The sequence below is a fragment of the Mustela nivalis genome (assembly GCF_964662115.1).
Source record: "Mustela nivalis genome assembly, chromosome: 7".
NCBI classification, from domain to species: domain Eukaryota; kingdom Metazoa; phylum Chordata; class Mammalia; order Carnivora; family Mustelidae; genus Mustela; species Mustela nivalis.
In genome coordinates, this window is record NC_139026.1 from 122,385,537 (window position 1) to 122,409,401 (window position 23,865).

The following is a 23,865-nucleotide window of genomic DNA, read 5'->3' on the forward strand; positions in this document are numbered from 1 at the left end:
CGAGTACAACTTTCTGAGTAAGTTATCATTGCTAATTAACAGACCAGTTTAGAGCCAGGCATTAAAAAAAACAAAACTTCATTTAATGTCTTACTAAAATAGCTTGAATTAGAGGTGCCTGGGGGGCATCGTTGGTTAGGCAACCATCTCTTGATTTTGGCTCAGGTTGTGATCTCAGGGTCATGAGACCAAGCCTCACGTTAGGATCCACGCTCAGTGAGGAGGCTGCTTGAGACTCTTTCTGTCCCTCTGCCTCTCCCCACCCCTGTTCATGCACACTCTCTCACTTAAATAAATTAATCTTTTTTAAAAATATTTTATTTATTTATTTGACAGAGAAAGAGAGAGAGATTACAAGCAGGCAGAGAGGCAGGCAGAGAGAGAGGGAGAACAGGCTCCCTGATGAGCAGAGAGCCCGATGTGGGGCTCAATCCCAGGACCCTGAGATCATGATGACCTGAGCTGAAGGAGAGGCTTAACCTACTGAGCCAACCAGGTGCCCCTAAATAAATAAATCTTTTTTAAAAAATAGGTTAAATTATTTCACAGTCATTTCTAGAATAATCTTGTCTCTTTTAGTCTGAAAAAGTGGATAAGGTGGTACTTCAAGAACTAAGTGAAAAGCTGGAAGTGGCAGAGAAGGCCTTGGCTTCCAAGCAGCTTCAGATGGACGAGATGAAGCAGACCATCGCCAAGCAAGAGGAGGACCTGGAAACCATGACCGTTCTTCGGGCTCAGGTAAGCTACGTTCTGAAACATGAACTGAATGAGGCCAACCATGGTTCTGTTCTTATATAGGAAAGTGATGGTGTTCAAAATATATTTTTGGGGGCGCCTGGGTGGCTCAGTGGGTTAGGCCGCTGCCTTCGGCTCGGGTCGTGGTCTCAGGGTCCTGGGATCGAGTCCCGCGTCGGGCTCTCTGCTCAGCAGGGAGCCTGCTTCCCTCTCTCTCTCTCTGCCTGCCTCTCCGACTACTTGTGGTTTCTCTCTGTCAAATAAATAAAATCTTTAAAAAAAAAAAATATATATATATATATATATATTTGGATGTTATATAATTTCCACCAATATATTTAAAGATTTTTTTTATTAAAGCATATCATGGATGGAAAGTGCACCAAACTTTTAAGGGTAGAGCTCAATGAATTTATCTATGCTATAGTTGATAAGTAGTTGGATTATTTTCAGTTTGGGCCAGTATAATTAAGGTTGTTCTCACATTCTTGTGGGTATCTCTCTTTGCTGGACTCTGCCTTCCTTTCTGTGGGTACATACCTAGCTAGGAGTGGAAGAGCACATTGCTAGAGTTCACGTGTTACTGAATGTTAGTGGATGTGGCCAATACTTTTACAAAGTGGTTGTATCAGTTTTCGCTCCAACCAACAGAATCCCCATTGCTCCACATCCTTACCCATACTTATATTATCAATATTTTTACTTTTATTTATAACCATTCTGGGGGGCACATAATGGTCTCTCATTTAGTGTGCATTTCCCTGATGACTAATGAGCCTGAGTACTTTCTCGGGTGTTCAGTAGTCTTCTTGATGCTCCCTTTCGTGAAGTGCCTGAAGATGTCTTTCCCCATTTTTCTTCTGGTTTACTGTCTTAATTTTATGAATTCTGTGTTTACACTCCAGACACAAGCCCTTGACAATTCCGTTTGTTGCAGGTTTCGTGCTTCTGCGATTTGTCTTTTCACACCCATAAAGGTGTCTTTTGATGAACAGAAGTTCTTAATTTTTTTTTTTAAGATTTTATTTATTTATTTGACAGAGAGAGATCACAAGTAGACAGAGAGGCAGGCAGAGAGAGAGTGAGGAGGAAGCAGGCTCCCTGCTGAGCAAAGAGCCCGATGTGGGACTCGATCCCAGGACCCTGAGATCATGACCTGAGCTGAAGGCAGCGGCTTAACCCACTGAGCCACCCAGGCGCCCCCAGAAGTTCTTAATTTTAATGTAGTCTACGTTGTCCGTCGTAATGCTTACAATTAGTACTTCTTGTGTCCTTTTAAAAAACTTTCACTACCTCAAGGCCATGAAGATACTCTGCTGTGTTGTATTCTAAAAGTTTTACTGTTTTGCCTTTTATATTAATATCTAGAAACCATCTGGAATTAGTTTTTCTTTATAGAGTGGGGTAAGGGTGAAGACTCATTTTTTTGTCTTATTGCCTTGGCACCATTTATTTATAATGTCATCTTAAGTACTGTGCTGCCCTCTTGGTTGTATATTGTGTTTGGGTATCTATGGTCTATTTCTGGACTCTGTCCTGTTCCATTGAGCTATTTTTATATACTTGCTCTGGTACCATACTGTCATGACTTATTATAAAGCACCAAAATTTTGATACCTGGTAGAGTAAGTCTTCCTACCTCATTGATACTTGTCAAGAAGACCTTATATTTTCCTTCCCTTTTTCATTGTCATTTTAATTTTAGCATCCACTTGGTATTTTACACACATACAGGAACACAGAAAAACCTTCTGGAGCTTTGACTGGAATTATATTAAATACATTATCAATCCATTTGGAGGTAACTAACCTCTTTACAACAGTGACTCTTCCAGTGCAAAAATGTGGCGTAGCTTCTGCAATTCTTCTTCTTTTTTTTTATTTTTAAAGATTTTATTTATTTATTTGAGAGAGCATGAGCAAGAGAGAAAATACAAGCAGGGACAGAGGGAGAGGGAGAAGCACACTTCCCTGCTGAGCAGGGAGCCCGATGCGGGGCTTGATCCTGGGACCCCGGGATCATGACCTGAGCCAAAGGCAGACACTTAACTGACTGAGCCATCTGGGCATCCCTTCTTTAATTCTTCTTCTTTCTTTTTTTTTTTTTTTAAATTAACATATAATGTATTATTTTTTTAACCTTCTAAATAATATTTTTAATCTTCTAAGAATTAAATTATTCATAGATACTCTATTTTAATGATACTGTTATAAATAGCACCTTTTTAAAAATCTTCATTTTTTAACACCTGCTGTTATATAGAAATACAACTGATTTTTATAAATTGATTTTGTATGCAGTAGACTTGCTCAATTCACATTTTAATTTTAATAATATCTCTGAATATTCTTTTGACCTCTTTGCACTCACAGTCATATCATTTAAATAATGACTATTTGGGGTGTTTTCCTTTCCAGTTCTTCCTTTGCTTTATTTCTTTTTCTTGCCTTATCACACTGACCGGGCCCCTGTTACCCAAAGTGTTGTGCAGATGGCAGGCAGCCTTGCAGTGTTTTTAACATTTTACTGCTAAGTACATGGTGTTTGCTATAGCCTTTGTTGATCTTACTTATTGAATCAAGGAAATTCCCTTTTCTTTCTTGTTTGCCAAAATTTTTATTTCGAGTGGATATTGAATTTTATTGAGGGAATGTTTTTTTCTTCTGGTAATGATATAGTTGGATAATTACATGCCTTTTTCCTTTAATTTGTTAATGTGGCGAATCACATTGATTTTTATATAATAAGCAAATTACATTTCTTGAATAATCCTTCATACATATGCTGGATTTGGTTTGCTTATATTTTGCATAGGACTTTTGTGTCTATATTCTTGAGTAAGATTGGCCTGGGATTTTCCTTTTGCTAATGTCATTTTGAGGTTTTGATATCAAGGTTTTATTGAAAATAAGTTGAGATACATTCCTTCTTTTACTTGAGAAGAATTTGTGTACCATGGCGTATTGTTACTATTTGACCCCACTCTTGCTCCTGGTTGGTGGAGGACTTGCAGAAAGTTATCAGTGAGAATGAATCCTGCCTGAGATACAAAACCACAGGAAATGTGGGAGAGAACCTTTGTCTTTTGTTGTTATTTTGTTTGTTTGCTTAATTAAAAGTAGGATTGCAGTAGACCTTTTTTACTACAACTCTTCACTCATGATATCTTAGATGTCTTCCATATTAGTACTCATAGCCATTTGTTATCTTCTTGAACAGTTGTATGGTATTCCAAAGTGTGCATTACCATCATAGACTTAACCAGTCCTTTAATATGTATAGGCTGTACCAATATTCTTGCTATTACCAACAATGGTGAACTGAACAGTCTTGTATGTATGTCTCTGTGCACTTGTGGAATCTATAGTGAGATGTAGACATGGAATGGTTGGGTTATTGGGTATGTCTGTCTTTAAGTTAAATAAATATTAACAAGTTGTCTTCCAAAAATGCATAACCAAAATTATCCTCTCACCGAAGGAGATAAGAATGTCTATTTCCCCACCTCCTTGCATCATTCTTTTAAATGTTTGCCAATCTGACAAAGATAAATTCTTTTTAATATAATGAAGTTAACAGTTTATTATTTCCTAGTGACTACCTGTATACTCATTACTGAAATATGAAATCCAAAGGTAACCACCTTTGGATTTACTGGATGTACGGTCTTGAGTTTTATTTCTATAGGAAGAGAATTTCAACCCAAGCCCTTTATAGCATTTTGTTTGTTCAGGTACCTCATGGTTGTTGTCAGGTCCTTTTCCTTCTGTACACGGACATTTGTTGTGTTTTGATAGATACTCCCATTCGTTCACTCAGCCACTTCTTTTTGAGCACCTGGGATGTGAGCCACTGGTGTCGCTGCAGGGCACGTAGGAATGGACAGAATGACCCAGGTCTGACTGGCTCAAAGCTAATCATTGGTAGAAATAAGACAGTAACTTAAATTGAGATTGGTCTCAAAAATTCCCCTGATGCATCAGTGATCGCATACCATGTTGGACCATTCTTAAATGGCAGGAAGTCCCTTAAAAGGACCTTTTCACACATAGTTGTGGACGGGGGGTTGTAACTAAAACTGTGATATTTAAGTTTTTATTAATTTTTACTTTTAAAGTAAGAGATAAGGGGGCTCCTGGTTGGCTCAGTTGTTAAGCGTCTGCCTGCTTCTCCCTCTCCCGCTGCTTGTGTTCCCTCTCTCGCTGTGTCTCTGTCAAATAAATAAATAAAATCTTTTTTTAAAAAAAGTAAGAGATAAATATTTGTATCCTAGAACCATGAAACTTGGGGGAAAACCTAAATTTTAAGTATAAAAAGTTAAAAATTGTTATTAGAATAATGTTCATTTCACTATTAAGGAGCTCATTTTTACTTTAGAATTCTTTAACAGTGACGAAATCTCTATCACAACATAATATTTATATATTTCTAGGTTAGAAATTACCCTTCAGCTTAGCAGCTGCTACAACAAGCATTTGTCATCTTTAGGTTTCTGTGAGTCAGGCATGCAGGAGCAGCTTAGCAGGGTGATTCCGACTCAGGGCCCCTCATGAGGCTGCACTCAAAATGGACCGGAAGACACGTTTCCAAGCTGGCTCACTCACACAGCTGCAGGCAGGAGGCCTGAGTTCCTCACCCTGTGGGGCTCCCCACACGGCAGCTTGCACACTCTCATGACCTGACAGCAAGCTTCCCTGACAGCGGGTGACCCAGGGAAGAACAAGGGAGAAGCCACGCACCATCATTTCTGCAATATCCTAGTGGTTACATGGGTGGCTCTGTTTGTTGTGGAAGGGGACTATGGAAGGGTGTGAATACCAAGAGGGGAGCATCACCCAAGCCATCTTGGTGGCTGGCTACCACCGTGAGAAGGGGGCATAGAATACAGGCTTCCGTCTTGGTTCAAGTGCTGGCTTGACCACATACCTAAACTATCCCAGACTGAGAGCTGTTAAACTTGTGAATGTAAAGTGAACATAGCAATTATACATTCACAGGACCTTTGATCAAGTGAAGTAAGGTAAGAATATAGGCACCTGACATAAGACCTTGTACATGTTTGGAATGCAATGAATAACATCTATTTATTATTGTTGTTTAAAATTTAATTTAAGGCCAGCCTTTGTAAATATACCTGACAGAGTAAATAAAGCATTTACTATATGAAGCTAATCCTGAATATGACTTATTTATTTAAATAAAGATTTTTATTTATTTATTTGATAGACAGAGATCACCAGCAGGCAGAGAGGCAGGCAGAGAGAGAGGGGGAAGCAGGCTTCCTCCTGAGCAGAGAGCCTGATGCGGGGCTCCATCCCAGAACCCTGGGATCATGACCTGAGCCGAAGGCAGAGGCTTAACCCACTGAGCCACCCAGGTGCCCCTGAATACGATTTTTTTTTTAAATGACCAGAGAATTGGGGCGCCTGTACAGCTCAGTCATTAAGCGTCTGCCTTTGGCTCAGGCCATGATCCCAGAGTCCTGGGATTGAGCCCCACATTGGGCTCCCTGCTCGGCAGGAAGCCCACTTTCCCTCTTCCACTCCCCCTGCTTGTGTTCCTGCTCTTGGCTGTCTCTCTGTCAAATAACTAAATAAAATCTAAAAAAAAAAAAAAAAAAAAAAAAAAAAGACTGGAGAATTTTACTGAACAAATGTTATGTGCAGTACTTAAACCACCTATATCAATGTTATTTTTGGGTTCTGATTGCCTAAAGTGCGCACACATGCATGCACACGCACATACAACTTGTCTTCCGTCTGAAGGTTGGGAAGTCATGTGCTGGCTTCTAGCAGGACTGTGCACACCTCTTCCTGATGAGGGAATCACAGAAGGCAGCACTCCCCCTGTGCCTCGTCACCCAGTGGGCTGTAGAGTATCCATGGGTTCGTCTAGGTAGTAACTTCTGTCTCTCTTAACATCTACCAGATGGAGGTTTACTGTTCGGACTTCCACGCTGAAAGAGCAGCGAGAGAGAAGATACACGAAGAGAAGGAGCAGCTGGCCCTACAGCTGGCAGTCCTGCTGAAAGAGGATAATGTTTTTGAAGATGGAAGCAGGTGAGGCTCAGGAAGGCTGAGAGCACATGCCGGGAGCCCAAGGCATAGGCCGAGCATGGGGGGCCTGTCCGAGGTGCTCCCTATGAGCTATCGCTCGAGTCAAGCTTAAGCACACTTCGCTTGACTGTGTCCCTGACACTCAGCGTGACTTCCCGCGAGGCCTGGCCGCGTCCTGTGGGAACATGATGAGTTCTTTGCTTTCAGACATGCTGGGAAGACGTGACCTTGTGTGTTCCGAAGCCCTGTCCTGCTGTCCTGAGGGGTACAAAGTCATGAACACTTTGATTTTGCAACATGTTTTAAAAGAAAATAGGGCTAAAATTACTTCTGTCTTTTAAATGTCCATTTTGAGAAAAATTGGAAACAGAGAGAAATAGAAATAGAAAAATACAGGGATAGAATGTCACATGCTATGATGTGCTCCACCCAGAATTGACAGTGACATACATTGATTTGCATCATGGATTTTTTTAAAGATTTTATTTATTTATTTGACAGACAGAGATCACAAGTAGGCAGAGGCAGGCAGAGAGAGGCAGGGGTGGGGGGAGCAGGCTCCCCTGCTGAGCAGAGGGCCCGATGCAGGGCTCAATTCCAGGACCCTGGGATCATGACCTGAGCTGAAGGCAGAGACTTTAACCCACTGAACCACCCAGCACCCCCTGCATTGTGGATATTTTATACTGCCTGGAGCTCGGGTGGTAACATCCCCATCTGTTGTATACTTCTACATAGTATCAGTATAATACCTATGTCATATCTTGAAACAACATAATATTTGTTTCTCTGTGTGTAAGTTACAGGATGGTCGCTAGGTATTGTTCTGCAGCTGGCTTTATCTCACACTGGGATTTTAAACTTTGGAGGATTTTGTGTATATATGCAGTTTATTTCATTGTAACTGCTCTATAGTATCTTGTTTTAGAAATATGCTACTTTTTTCTAATCCATTCCATTATCAGTTGACAGTGTGGTTATTTACTTACTGATATTTTTCATTCTGATTATTCATTTCTTTCACTACTCTGTGTCTTAGTGCCAATAATATTTAACATTCTACTTAATCCTTAATATCTGGTTTCTATGAACTTTGCTCTTATTTTTCAGCTCTTTTTTTCCCTCCATCCTATTGTTGAATGTCTGTCTAATGTTGTCATAGTTCAGGGCATTAGAACATCACTATCCTGTTGCTTTTCATCCCAGCAGGCAGTCCCTGATGGAGATGCAGAGCCGTCATGGGGCGAGAACCAGTGACTCTGACCAGCAGGCCTACCTCGTTCAGAGAGGTGAGTTGCATGTGATTGTAGGTGATCACGGTTCCAGGGAATAACTATCCTGTAAAGAGAATGCTTGAGGACAAATGTAGTAAAGACACTACATTTTACACGAAAATTCCAGATCAAACTGTGAAGAATGTAGCACCCCCAGCCTTAATTCCTGTGTACCCTCTTCTTCATTACCATTACCATTACCAACTGAATCCAGACACCAGACTCTTCATGTTAGCACTGAAGACGTGGTGTAGCCGAACTTTCAACCTTTCTCCTTCTAATTCTCTATAGCTATTAGCCAACTGAATCACTCCCCTTTCCTTGAGCTTGCTCTAGGCTTGTGTACCTGCGTGTACTTGGTTATGTGGTGTCCTTCACTCACTCATCTCCCTGTCTCCCTCCCATTGCTTTCCAGTGAACTCCTACCCCATCTGTAAAACCCATTTCAAATATCATCTCCAGGAACCCAGCAAAATGTGACCTCGCCCTCCTGAATTTCAGAAGTACTTTCTTCCTGTTGTAGTCCTCACCTGCTATTTGATTTTATAATTACGTATGTGTTCTAAATATGCATCTAAGTACCACATTAATGAAGCTCTCCCAGAACTTGTAAATTCACCTATTACCTGGTGTTACGCACATAATAATGTTCACATTTACTGAGTTTACTGTGCACTGACATGAACACTGGCCTCAGGCATGTTTACTGTCACAGGGTAAAGCTGTGTTCTTCCCCAAAAGCTGTATTTACCCACTTGAGCACCACCAGACATTTTCCCTAATCTGGCTTTAAGTAACACAGAAACACCCATATACCTATGTTATCAAAAGTGTCTGTAGCAGTGTTTTGGGTCCAAAAAGACCATCTCTTGCACCTTAATTTCTTAGGAGAAGATTTTCTTTTGTCGTAATTAAAGAAGGAATGCCTATTTATGTTAAAAAAAAAAAAAGTCACATACTCTTCTACTTATATTTATAATCCAGAAATCATCACAAAGTACACATTTATTCATGATTATCCTAATAAGCTTTTTGTCTTATAAAAAGCAATATTCCAAACAGACTGTATTGAGATTTTCATTTTCTTTTTATTATTATAATTTTGTTAGCTTCCTAACAAAGCTGCCTTAAACAGTAGCCCCTTCTTGACAGTATTTCATCATTATGGTCAACTGTGGCCATCAGTGCACCTGTTGTAGTCAGGGACACTCAGTTGAGCACAAGGCCTGGCCAGGTCCATGGTGATGTGTGGCCTGGTTGGAGAGACAGGATGTGCACATAAAAGGATGGGTTCATAAAACAAGATAATATTTAAGTAATAGGAATAATGGTGCTGAAGGTCAGAGGACAGGTTGATCACTGGGGGCCAGGAGAGCTGAGAAAGGCCTTGAAAAGGTGTGACTTTAAGCTTGACCTTGAAGCTAGGATTTACATAAGTACCATGTGAGAATAAAGGGTCCAAGGCAGAGAGGAGGGTGATGTGTTAACAATGAAAACTGACTAAGCTTATTTTATAGCAAAGAGCCAGGAGGTAGAGGTAGGAGGTATTAGTAACCAACTAATAAAACAGCCAAAGTCTGAGTCTCGAAACACAGACCAGGACAAAAAAAAAGGCACAGGTGGGCACAATGTTTTAAAATGAGCAGTCCCTGATCAGTGCCAGTTGTCATCTAGAGCAGAAAAAGCTGACTCTGACTCCTGATCTCAGGCCATGAGACCATTAGAAAGTTCTCCACTTTCAGGGCATGAACTCGCCTTGTCAGTATTTCTTTTCCCTTTTTTTTTTTTTTAAAGATTTTATTATTTATTAGAGAGAAAAAGAAAGCATGAGAGGAGATAGGTCAGCAGGAGAAGCAGACTTCCTGCTGAGCAGCGAGCCCGATGTGGGACTCGATCCTACAACTCAGGGATCATGACCTGAGCCAAAGGTAGTTGCTTAACCAACTGAGCCACTGGGCACCCACCTTGTCAGTATTTCTGTTTAAGGGTGTTGCTGAACACAAACTATCTGTAATTGTCTTACATATTATTCAATTCAGATAATATGCTCAGAAGCCAAAAACCATGTTAAATGTTGCCTCCACTGTCAGCCTCCAAAAGCAAACATTTCAGGGGCTGACTGAAAGTCCTCAGACCAAAATGCTTTGTGTTGGTCCAAAAAGGTCAGACCAAGGAGATGTCCCGGGAGTCAGAAGTCGCTTCTAGCATCAATCACAGTTTGCACATGTGGGACCTACTTAGAGTCGAGGCTTATTTCAAGCATTCTTTAATTTAGACTTGACCCTCATTCCAGTTCTAAAATTGGATGGAATGCCGTGACCCATTCTTTCTCATCACTTACTTTGCCTGGGCAGCCCTTACCTACACCTAGAATTCCTCTCAAGTGCAATGGGTCTCATCAGGGGGCCCTTTTCAGTCCTCCCACTAACCTGCCTTGTGCATGACACAGTGTGGCCCTTTCCTCATACGTCCCTGCTGTTGCTTTTCTCACCTGAAGTCCCCACCATCTCTGTACCCCTCTGGTCCACCTCCTGGGTCTCAGATGCATGGGCCAAATGAATGCAGTTGTTTCTGCTTCTGAGAAGCTTCACACTTTTCTGGCTGTCTCTTTGTGTGCTGCTTACTGTTTTCTCCACCTTGTCTCCTCTTTAGCTCATATCTTCATCTATCTCATTCTTTCTCTCAGATATTCTTGTTTTTATTATAAAGCACATATTGTCCTGCACCTAGAACTGAAACCACATATTTTCAGATGCCTACAATTTGGACTAGAGCCCAAATCTCAAAGTAATAGGAAAGCGGGTACCATTCTGGGAGATCTTCTCTATGTGTGTAGATGTCTTAAGGACCCCATCCCCCAAAATTCCCTGTATTCACTCCCCTTTAGGTATCACTTACAAAATTTAACAGATGTTAACATTCATCATTTGTTATTAAAATCAAACAAAACCACTTACAACATGGAAGAAATGGAATAGTGTTTCATTTAATGTTTATTCCCAGGAGCTGAGGACAGAAACTGGCGGCAGCAGCAGCAGCGGAATATTCCAATTCATTCCTGCCCCAAATGTGGAGAAGTTCTGCCCGACATAGACACGCTCCAGATCCATGTTATGGACTGTATCATTTAAGTGTTCACATCTCACTTCCCCCCAGACTGTTGGTAAATATCAAGATATTTTTCCTCCAAGAGTTGTGCTTCTGTGTTATTTGTTTTCACACAAACATTTTGCCTCATTATGTTTATTTTAGGAGAAAGAAATGAGTATGTTCTAAATGGGACATTTTCTGTGGATTTCCTTAGAATCCTTAACATATCACTTTTCTGGTAATAGATTCTTTTTTTCTTTATTTTTTTTTAAATGTTCCACATATGTGAGCTGAACTATTCACGCAGTTAATGAGCTTGTGACATCATGGGACAGAGGGAATATAACTGAAGGAAGAGGCCTCACAGAGAGTCTTTTAAGGAGGCAGGAAAAATGAAGTGGTCAGAGATTTAATCGATAGTATCTTTGGAGGTTTTTTTTTAAATAAATTATATTGTTATTTTTCTTCATCCTTTAAGACACATCTATATGAGGTCGTGTGTATGTTGTGGTTTTATCGCACCTACACTAATTGTACCATTTAGGATGGGGCTCTTTTCCTATGAGTGCTATGGGCTTTTACTTGATCATTCGGATGAATGAAAATGTATTGGCGTATGTGAAGAACATACGTTAAGTTCACTGGTTTCATTGTAGCCCGCGTATATGGGCTTATACAATAGATAGTTTATTAATTTCTAAGAAAGAACAGCTGCCTATTAATTTCCCTGGATCAGGCTGTATACTCATCATCACAAAAATAGGTATTGCAAAATAAAATTTTGCTTTTGAATAGTTCACATTGTTCGTATATGATTGGCCAAGCTCATGGGATGCTTCCCATATTCAGCTTTATATAAACTTAATGCTTATTCAAATCTGTTTGGTGAATTCTATGATACAAGCAAATCCCCTTACTAGAGACTAGTATGTGTTGTTTGAATTAGAGATTATTCCTGCTAAGGAGGTAAAAAGATAGGGATTTGCTCTATTCTGTAAACCCACAGTTTACCGAGATTAGCTAATACTGAGCCAGTCATCAAAGTAAACAGTGTCTTTGTGTGTCTATATCCTAAACATTTAGAAGAAACTTAAAAGATATACTCTGCATTTATCATAATAATCTCTCTTAGGCAAACTTGATTTAATAACGTGTGTGTGTGTGCGTATGTGCGTGTGTGTGTTTATTTATGCATATATGTTTTTTAAACCAGGAATCAAAACAGTTAATTCTGTGTTCATGCCAAGGGAACACACAGATTGACCAGTAGCTTGGATTCCCCCATCTCATTCCAGGGAGAATGCTTGTGAAAATATGTCTAAAGTAACCATGAAATTTTCATTTGAACTTGATTATAGTTCCTAGTTTTAATTTTTTTCCTTACTATTTTGTATTGGAGGAAATAAATTTCTCTAGTGTCTTAAATAGAAAAGCAACCCAAATGGTTTCACATTGAAGTTAAGGGACTATCCTTTTATGTTGTTCAAGTAAAAATATAAGCTGATTCCAACTCTGAGGTAACAATGTGAGTGACTTATTAAAGCTGTGATCAAATTGTTTGCTGGATAATTAAAAGAATTACAAATGAAGGCAAGTTCATATAGTCAGTTTAAATTAAAGCCATTGTACTGAGGGAGGTAAACAGTTTGGTAAACAGCTTGTAAACTGTGCATGTTTTCTCTAACGGAGTCTCTTCAGAGGTCCAGCTCCCATGTTACCAGGTAATGACACTTCATTGGAATGTCAGCCTCTCTCTGGAACCCACTATCCTGTGTTCTCCAAGTGTGGAAAATGGGAGCAATAGGGACATGAGAATTGGGAAGAAATAGGAATGAGACAATGACAATTTTGCAGCTAAATAAGATTACAATATTAAGTCTTCAGGTATTGTATTTTAAAATAATTTTGATCTAGTCTGGCACATAAGGAGCTTGGAAGTCATCACTCCATCCTCTTAACAAGGAAAAGGCTGAACAGACTGAAAATCACCAACTCTTTTTAAATCCCTCAGAGAACTGAAGTCACAGGGCAAACCACTGCCCAGAAATTGGAGAGACAGTCAGACAGATACAGAGAGTCTCAGATTACCAGATCAGGGTCTCAGGAGCAAAAACCATAGTAGGAACCAGTATCTTAGTAGGAGCACATAAACTAGAGCACTTAAACTATAATTGAAGAATTGCCAAAGGCTCAGCATGGACAAACGTGAGAATTAAAAGCTTTAATAGGAGCCCATTTTGAAGAGCACCCCCACACTTGTGTGAATTTTACCTCCAGGAGCCCTAGAATATCCCCACAGTGAAGATTTCTAAAAATTCTCCCATACTTTTAGCAGGGGAAGAGGGAAAGCCATTTTGAAATACACCAAAGTACTCTGTTCTTAGGGATGTCGTCCCTCAAGGGAAATTGTTTTTCCAGACCCTAATCTGCTGGGTTATATCAGAACCTGACTGACCCAGGGGAAAGGAAATACCCAACTCTCGCCCCTTCTAGCTTTACTCCTCTCACCTGAGGAGGAGAAAAAAGTCTGAGAAGCACTTGTAAAGGTCGTAGTTCAGAGGCAGAAGCTCAGTAAAAGACCAAGACCTTATCATAGGACTGTGAAACTCTTTTCCCCAAGCCCTACCTTACCACCACATCAGCAAGATCCCTGTCTAATAACGGGATTACAACCAGAAGAACAGCTCACCTTTGGGTTTATTAAAGAAGAGGTATATAGGGAATCTCAAAGATTAACAGGAGAGACAAAACAAGGACACCAGAGGAAATTTTAGCCTGACACCCAGGAGCTGCAGCAGATAGTAAACATAGTCTAGCTCTTAGCCAGGTGAACATAAAACCTCACACTATAGATTTATTGACCTCAGTTCCTTTTACCTACTGCATCATTTCTATTTTTCAACAAGAAATTATACTACTACTAAAAAAACCCACAACTTAAAAAGACAGAGCAAGCATCAGATGTGATGAATATAAGACTGGAAATTTAAAACAACTATGGTTAATATCCTAAGGGCTCTAATGGGAAAGATGACAACATGCAGGAAATGAAGGATAATATAAGCAAACAGATGGGAACGCTAAGAAAAACTTAAAACGAAATACTAGAAATCACAGGCAGTGTAACAGAAATGAAGAATGCCTTTTGTGGGCTCATGAAAAGATTGAACATGGTCAAGAGAATCTGTGTGCTTGAAGCAATGTCAATAGGAACTTCCAAAACTGAAATGCAGAGAGAAAAAGGAATAAAAACAGAATATCCCAGAGCCATGGGACAATTTTTTAAATGTAATATATGTGCAATGAGAATATCAGCATGAAAAGAGATTGTGCTAAGTAATTATGGCTGAGAATTTTCAAAGATTAATGACAGAGACCAAACTATAGATCAGGAAGCTCAGAGATCACCAAGTAGGTTGAATACCAAAAAATCTTCACCTAGGTATATTGTATTCAAACTGCAGAAAATCAAGGGCAAAGAGAAAATCTTGAAGAAGCCATAAGGAAAAACAAAACAAAACAACCTTGTCTGTAAAGGAGCAAGGAGAAGAAATATATAAGACCTTTCTTCAGAAACCATGCAAGTAGGAAGAAGGGAGTAAAATACTTAAAGTATTGAGAGAGAAAAACCACCAACCTCTAATTGTGTGTCCATGGAAATTGGACAAAATGAAGGAGAAATAGACTTTCATAGACAGAAAAATTGAGGAATTTTTGTAAACTGTGCATGTTTTCTCTAACGGAGTCTCTTCAGAGGTCCAGCTCCAAAGAGGTCCAAAGCAGTAGACCTGCTTTGTAAGAAATGTGAAAAATTCTGCAGAGAAAATGGAAGTTACTTCCATCAGAAACTCAGATCTACATAAAAAAGGGAAAATTATTAGAGAAACAGTAGATGAAGATGAAGACTTTTGTTTTCTGTATTCTTAATTGGTCTAACAGAGTAACAGTTCAAAATAATAATAGCCATGTGTATTCAGTGATTATAGCTAATGGACCATTGGAATGAATAAGAGCAATGTTATAAGGGATGGGAGCAGGGAAGTGGGATAGTCTGTTAACAGGATGTTCGCACATATTGCAAACTCCAGTGCAACCACTGAGAAAAAAATGTTAAAGAAGTATATGCTAAGTTATGCTAAGAAAGGAGCAAAAATGGAATAACATAAAATATTCGGTTAAAAGCAGAAAACCAGGTGAGCCTGGTGGTGGGTATTAAGGAGGGCACGTATTGCATGGAGCACTGGGTGTGGTGCATAAACAGTGAATCATGGAACAATGAAGAGCTAAAATAAAATTTTTTAAAAAAGCAGGAAACCCAGAAATAGAGTGAAAGACAATAGAAGAAACAAAGAAAAAGGGCAATGAATAGAAAACAGTAACAAATGCGGTAGATATTAATCCCATTATGTCAATACTCACTTTCAACATCATTAGTCTAAATATGCCAATTAAAAGACAGATTGTCAGAGCGGATTAAAAAAAACAGGAATCCACCTATGTGCTGTCTGTAAGAAACCCACTTTAAATATAAGGACATGTAGATTACGAGTAAAGAGATGGAGAAAGAAATAGCAAGGTAACACTAATTAAAAGAAAGCTGGAGTGTGCCTGGGTGGCTCAGTGGGTTAAGCCTCTGCCTTCTGCTCAGGTCATGGTCTCAGGGTCCTGGGATCGAGTCCCACATCAGGCTCTCTGGCCTCTCTCTCTCTCTCTCTCTCTCTCTCTGCCTACTTGTGGTCTTTGTCTGCCAAATAAATACATAAATAAAATCTTAAAAAAAAAAGAGAGAGAAAGCTGGAGTAACTATATTAATTTAAAGAAGACTTAAAAGCAAAAAGAATTGTTGGAGAATGGTCGAGTTTCATTCTTCTACCTATAGCTGTCCAGTTTTCCCAACACCATTTATTGAAGAGACGGTCTTTTTTCCACTGTATATTTTTTCCTGCTTTGTCGAAGATTATTTGCCCATAGAGTTGAAGGTCCATATCTGGGCTCTCTACTCTGTTCCACTGGTCTATGTGTCTGTTTTTATGCCAGTACCATGCTGTCTTGGTGATCACAGCTTTGTAGTAAAGCTTGAAGTCAGCAGCGTGATGCCCCCCGTTTTATTTTTGTTTTTCAATATTTCCTTAGCGATTCGGGGTCTCTTCTGATTCCATACAAATTTTTGGATTATTTGCTCCAGCTCTTTGAAGAATACTGGTGGAATTTTGATCGGAATGGCATTAAAAGTATAGATTGCTCTAGGCAGTATAGACATTTTAACAATGTTTATTCTTCTGATTCAAGAGCATGGAATGGTCTTCCATCTATTTGTGTCTTCTTCAATTTCTTTCATGAGTGTTCTGTAGTTCCTCGAGTACAGATCCTTTACCTCTTTGGTTAGGTTTATTCCCAGGTATCTTATGGTTCTTGGTGCTATAGTAAATGGAATTGATTCTCTAATTTCCCCTTCTGTATTTTCATTGTTAGTGTATAAGAAAGCCACTGATTTCTGTACATTGACTTTGCATCCTGTCACATTGCTGAATTGCTGTATGAGTTCTAGTAGTTTGGGGGTGGAGTCTTTTGGGTTTTCCATGTAAAGAATCATGTCATCTGCGAAGAGAGAGAGTTTGACTTCTTCATTGCCAATTTGGATACCTTTTATTTCTCTTTGTTGTCTGATTGCTGTTGCTAGGACTTCTAATACTATGTTGAACAAGAGTGATGAGAGTGGGCATCCTTGTCGTGTTCCTGATCTCAACAGGAAGGCTGAAAGCTTTTTCTCATTGAGGATAATATTTGCTGTGGGTCTTTCATAGATAGATTTTATGAGGTTCAGGAATGCTCCCTCTATCCCTATACTTTGAAGCATTTTAACCAGAAACGGATGCTGGATGGATAAAAGACCTCAACGTGAGACAGGAATCCATCAGAATCCTAGAGGAGAACGTAGGCAGTAATCTTTTCAATATCAGCCACAGCAACTTCTTTCAAGATATGTCTCTAAAAGCAAAGGAAACAAAAGCGAAAATAAACTTTTGGGACTTCATCAAAATCAAAAGCTTCTGCACAGCAAAGGAAACAGTCAAGAAAACAAAGAGGCAACCCACGGAATGGGAGAAGATATTTGCAAATGACAGTACAGACAAAAGATTGATATCCGGGATCTATAAAGAACTCCTCAAACTCAACACACACAAAACAGACAATCATATCAAAAAAATGGGCAGAAGATATGAACAGACACTTCTCCAATGAAGACATACAAGTGGCTATCAGACACATGAAAAAATGTTCATCCTCACTAGCCCTCAGGGAGATTCAAATTAAAATCACATTGAGATACCACCTCACACCAGTTAGAATGGCCAAAATTAGCAAGACAGGAAACAACATGTTTTGGAGAGGATGTGGAGAAAGGGGAACCGTCTTACACTGTTGGTGGGAATGCAAGTTGGTGCAGCCTCTTTGGAGAACAGTGTGGAGATTCCTCAAGAAATTAAAAATAAAGCTTCCCTATGACCCTGCAATTGCACTACTGGGTATTTACCCCAAAGATACAGATGTTGTGAAAAGAAGGGCCATCTGCACCCCAATGTTTATAGCAGCAATGGCCACGGTCGCCAAACTGTGGAAAGAGCCAAGATGCCCTTCAACGGACAAATGCATAAGGAAGATGTGGTCCATATACACTATGGAGTATTATGCCTCCATCAGAAAGGATGAATACCCAACTTTTGTAGCAACATGGGCGGGACTGGAAGAGATTATGCTGAGTGAAATAAGTCAAGCAGAGAGAGTCACTTATCATATGATTTCACTTATTTGTGGAGCATAACAAATAGCATGGAGGACATGGGGAGTTAGAGAGGAGAAGGGAGTTGGGGGAAATTGCAGGGGGGGGGGGAGGTGAACCATGAGAGACTATGGACTCTGAAAAACAATCTGAGGGTTTTGAAGGGGCGGGGGGGTGGGAGGTTGGGGTACCAGGTGGTGGGTATTATAGAGGGCACGGATTGCATGGAGCACTGGGTGTGGTGCAAAAATAATGAATACTCTTATGCTGAAAATAAATAAAAAATAAATAAATAAAAAAGAATTGTTGGGGATAAAAAGGGACATTACAGAATAGTGAAAGGGTCAATTCTCCAAGAAACATAACAGTCCTTAATGCATATGTACCTAACAACAAGGCATCAATATCCCTAAGGGAAAAATGATAGAATTGCAAGCAAATATAGATGAACCTACTAGTACAGTTAGAGAATTCAAAATCTCTCAGTAATTAACAGACCCAATAATCAAAAAAATTAGTAAGGCCATAGTTTCCCTGAATAACACTATCAGCAAGATCTAATTAACATTTATGGAATACTTCATATTCCAAATATAGCAGAATATGCATTTTTCTCAAGTTCATGGAAAACATTCACTGTGATAGACCATATTCTGAGCCATAAAACACAGCTTACCAAATTTAGAAAAAGGTAAGCCATATGCACAATATGCTGTCATACCACAATGGAATTAAACTAGAAACCAAAAACAAAAAGTTACTGGGAAACTTTTAAAAAAAGTTTGGACGTTTAACACACTTATAAATATAATACATGGGCTAACGAAGAATTCTCAAGAGAGATTTAAATAAGTTTTTAACTAAATGAAGTGAAAATATAAAGTTTGTGGACTGAAGTGGAAGCCAAGCTTAGCAGGAAATATATAGCATTGAATGGAAGATCTAAAATTGGCAATCGAAGCTTCCAGTTTTTTTTTTTTAAAGATTTTGTTTATTTATTTATTTGACAGACAGAGATCACAAGTAGGCAGAAAGGCAGGCCGAGAGAGAGGAGGAAGCAGGCTCCCTGCTGAGCAGAGAGCCTGATGTGGGGCTCGATCCCAGGACTCTGGGATCATGATCTGAGCCGAAGGCAGAGGCTTTAACCCACTGAGCCACCCAGGCGCCCCGAAGCTTCCAGTTTAAGAAACTAGAAGAAGAATGAAAAATTAAACACAAAATAAGCAAAAGAAAATAAATAATAAAAATTAGAATAGAAATCAATGAAATCAAACCAGGAGGCCAATAAAGAAAACCAATGAAACTGAAAGCTGGCCCTTTGAAATGATGAACAAAAGTGATAAACCTCTAGTTAGGTTAAGAAAACAGAAGACAAAAATTGCCAATGTCAGTATACCAGCAATGAATGGTTAGAACTTTAAAAACACAATAACAATAACTTATTAGTACCAAAATACTAAATACTTATGTATAAATCTAATAAAATATGTTTTATAAGATCTGATGAAAGAAGTCAACTAAATACATGGACCAATGTTTCATGTTCCTGTATAGGAGTACTCAGTATTATCAAGATTTTGGTTTCTCCCAACTTGATCTACAGAGTTAATATAATCCCAAGAAGTTATTTTGTAGTTATTGACAAAGTCATTCTAACAGTTAATATGGAGAGGCAAAAGACCCAGAATAGCCAGCATAATATTGAAAAAGAAGGACAAAGTTGGAGGACAGACACTACCTGCCTTCAAGACTTACTCTCAAACTGCAGGAATCAGGATTGTGATATTGGTGAGAGAATAGACAAATATATCAATGGAGCAGAACAGAGAGCCCAGAAATAGACCCAGGTAGTCAACTCGTCTTTGATAAAGGAGAAAAGGCAATTCAATGGAGAAAGGATAGTATTTTTTAATAAGTGATGCTGGAACAAACAGTGGACCTCCACATGCAAAAAATAAATCTAGACTCAGACCTTATACCTTTCACAAAAATAAAACTCAAGCCACAGACTGGAAGTAAGTCTTTATAAAACATTATCTGATGAACGACTGGTATCAAAATATACACAAAGAATTCTTAAAACTCAGCAACAAGGGCGCCTGGGTGGCTCAGTGGGTTAAGCCGCTGCCTTCGGCTCAGGTCATGATCTCAGGGTGCTGGGATCGAGTCCCGCATCGGGCTCTGCTCAGCAGGGAGCCTGCTTCCCTTCCTCTCTCTCTGCCTGCCTCTCTGCCTACTTGTGATCTCTCTCTGTCAAATAAATAAATAAAATCTTAAAAAAAAAAACTCAGCAACAAGAAAGCAACTCAGTTTAAAAATGGGCAAAAGATAATAGATATGTCATCAAAGATGTGCACTTGGTAAACACATTTTAAAAGATGTTCAACAACATGTTATTAGGGAATTGCAGATTTAAACAATGAGATACCACCATACACTCATTAAAATGGCTAAAATCCAAAACACAGCAGCAGTAGGTGCTGAGGAAGACGTGAAATAGCAGAAACTTTTCATTCACTGCTGGTGGAAATACAGAATGGTAGTTTGGGGGAAGACAGTTCAGTGGTTTCTTGCAAAATTAAGTGTGCAGTCCTTTATATCTATTTAAATGAATTGGAAGCTATGTCCCCACAAAACCTGCACACGAATGTTTACAATAGCTTTATTCATAATTGCCCAAACTTGGACACAACCAAGATGTCCATCAATAGGCAAATGCATAAATAAACTGTGGTACATCCATACAATGGAATATTACTCAATGCTAAAAAGAGATAAGCTATCAAACTGCAAAAAGACATGGAGGAACTTTAAATGCATATCTCTTAAGTGAAAGAAATCAGTCTGAAAAGCCTACATGCTATATGACTTGAACTGTATGACACTCTGGGAAAGTCAGTACTATGGAGACAAGATCACGGATTGCCCCGGGTTAGGTGGAGGGAGGGATGAGTAGGTGAGAGCACAGAGGATTTTTAGGGCAGTGAAACTATTCTGCATGATACTGTGATGGTGGCTACATTTGTCAAAATCCATTGAATGTGAAACAGAAGAGTCAATCCTAATGTAAACTGTGGACTTCAGTTAAAAACAACGGATCAAAAAAACTATGTACCAATATTATGTATCAATAAGGCTCATCCTTTATAACAAATGTCCCAGCTAGTGCAATATGTTAGTGATAGGAGAAATTGTGTGTGGAAGGGACTTTATGGGAACTTTATTCTTTGCACTCAATTTTTCAGTAATCCTAAAACTGTTCCAGAAAATAAAGTTTGGGGTGCCTGGGTGGCTCAGTCGGTTAAGCGTCTGCCTTTGGCTCAGGTCATGATGCCGGGGTTCCGGGATCGAGCCCTGCATCAGGCTCTCCACTCAGCGGTGAGTCAGCTTCTCCCTCTGTGATCTCTTCTGCTTTTGGGCTGTCTCAAATAAATAAATAACATCTTTTTAAAAAACAATTTAAAAAGTCCATTATTTTCTAAAAAAATGAAAAAAACAACTTTGAAGCACAAGATTATTTAATATGAACATAAAATATGTTGTGTATGTCATAAAATCAAGATTCTTGTGAAGGTTGGCTAACACTTCCATTTGATCCATAATGAAAAGGCTAACTTGGAATTGCTTTTTTTTTTTTTTTTTAAGATTTTATTTATTTACTTGAGAGAGAGACAGAGAGAGAGAGCATGAACAAGAAGGTCAGAGAGAGAAGCAGACTCCCCATGGAGCTGGGAGCCTGATGCGGGACTCGATCCCGGGACTCCAGGATCATGACCTGAGCCGAAAGCAGTCGTCCAACCAACTGAGCCACCCAGGCGTCCCTTGGAATTGCTTTTAATGAAATAAATTTATTATGCCATCATTAATTCAATGGAGGAAAACTGATACAAGAGCTAGTTGCAGCTTTTAAGTATAACAGGAACTAAGTCTGTGAACGAACATTCAAATGTCTTAGGGGAGCAATGAAAGGTAAGAAACCTGCTTTTCTCTGAGAAGCAAACAAAAAGTAGAGATAATTTTACAGTCTTTTGAATCCTTTGACTGAGTTCATCGTTTTAGAAATTACTGAAATAACATTATGTACTCTTGTTGCAAAAAATGCTAGTCACCACTGAGTAATTTGTTACTTTTTTCTAGCTAAATACTTGCAAAGATGAGAAATATACAAAAAGTATTCATTCAGAAATTTTCCGTAAGTTGATGGGTTTATATAGCAGTTTCTAAATATACAGAGCCATAATTACGGGTAAAATTTATTTTACATATATAATAATAATAATTTTACCTATATATCACATATATAAATATATATTAATTTTACATATGTATTACAATATATATTGCATATATAATAATAATAATTGTTATTATTATATTATTAGCTGGGTTATAAACCCAGCAAAACCAAGGAAGAAATATGTTATAAACCCAGCAAAACCAAGGAAGAAATATGTTGAACAGTCTTATAAATTAAATAAAACCAACAAGGCTGGTGGTTTCATTGGCTTTCCTTATGGAAAACATCATTTGAGGTAACTAGATGGAGGAACATACCCCATTGTTTAAAGTAGGCACTAGGTTGATTGAAAAGCACTATGTGATATTCTCAAGTTTTTCTCATCAATCCTCAAAATGCCCTATGAAATAACTATCACTAGCCCTGTTTTGCAGGTGAGTCAATTGAGAGACAGGTTAAGTAACTGACCCAAGGTTGCACAGTTAGTATGTGGCTGGCAGTTAACAACCACACAGTCTTAATTAATTCAAGTCTAAGCACTTAGCCACTCTGTTCTCTTCACATTGATCTTCCTCTCCTACCTGCTCAAATCCTTTCACTGCTTACAGAATATAATTCTTGACTGGTGTTCATCTTCTGCACTGCATTTTAATGTTTCTACCTCATATGTCTGTTCCCTCCTCTATAGCAATTTTGGAGCTCATTGGTTGTCACCTTATGTTATTTATCTTTTATGCATATATCCCATCTCCCACATTGGACTGTAAGTTCTTAGAATATGGACCACATCTCTGTCCAACCCCGTGTGACCCTGAGGCAGGAAGTGATTATGGCTGACAACCGGTGTGTGAAAATGTCCTGGAAATTCTCATTTGAGCTCTCCTAAAATAGCCTTGAATCCACATCCTGATCTCAGCACTTTCCAGAGAAAGAAACTGACCCTTCAGATGCTAAAGGACTTGTTAAGGAGGAAATACTCTATTTGTTTTCTTTCTGGAACATTTATTGTGTGCCAGCCACCAGCAGCAGGAGGGAAGACAGCAAAGAGATAGGAAGATGAACAAGAACAGTTCCCTTGTCTCCAGATGTGGACACCACGGTGAGAAGAAGCAGAAGATGCCCATAATGCAGTGTGAAAGTTCTATGTGCCCTCCTGGTCTCAAGTTGTGCTAAGCACCATCCTTGGTCAAAACGGTCAGAGGGTCTTCACCAAGGAGGTGATGCCTACACTCAGCTTGGGTGGATGAGTAGGAGGTGATCCAGGGGTTCAGGCTCTCCAAGCAGAGGGGTCTGCATGTGCAAAGGCTCTGAGGCATGCCAGAGCCCAGAATCTTTAGGAAGATTAAAGTCCCAGCTCAGTGTGGTTGGAAGAAAGGCTGGTTCCAGGTGGAAAGAGAAGAGCTGAGATTCAAGGAAAAGTAGGCAGGACTCAAGTCTGTAATTCAAGTTCCTGAGTGGCAAGAACTTTGTGAGTACAGGAACTGAAGGACTTGACAAATTTTGTTCAGGGAAAATGCAGACCAAGAATTTGTCATAATCAAGAGCAGTAAGAGAAATGGATTGGAGTGAATGAGATGGGATATAGATCAATTAGAAGTAAAAAAGAGAGAGGTGCTCAGAGGTCAAGGAGTGTCACAGAAGTGAGGATGTAGAGGAGGGGGTGGGGTCAGGAGATGCAAGAGATAATCTGT

The 23,865-nt window shown here is 39.2% G+C and overlaps 1 protein-coding gene and 1 pseudogene across 5 annotated transcripts in view; both read left to right on the forward strand.

Annotated features, from left to right (window-relative positions):
* Positions 1-11,256, forward strand: part of OPTN (optineurin) — a 44,585-nt gene extending 33,329 nt beyond the window's left edge. For 2 of the 4 annotated variants that reach the window (XM_082739533.1, XM_082739534.1), the window contains 4 exons: positions 580-738; positions 6,665-6,795; positions 7,999-8,081; positions 11,070-11,256. In XM_082739533.1, coding sequence (XP_082595659.1) covers positions 580-738; positions 6,665-6,795; positions 7,999-8,081; positions 11,070-11,197 — 501 coding nt within the window. In that variant the 3' untranslated portion in view covers positions 11,198-11,256. The remainder of the gene's footprint in view (positions 1-579; positions 739-6,664; positions 6,796-7,998; positions 8,082-11,069) is intronic. The other 2 variants (XM_082739535.1, XM_082739536.1) reach the window with 1 other exon arrangement.
* LOC309869061 (heterogeneous nuclear ribonucleoprotein A1 pseudogene) overlaps positions 1-23,865 on the forward strand; it is a 361,742-nt pseudogene that overhangs the window by 16,045 nt on the left and 321,832 nt on the right. The gene's annotated exons all lie outside the window — the stretch shown is intronic.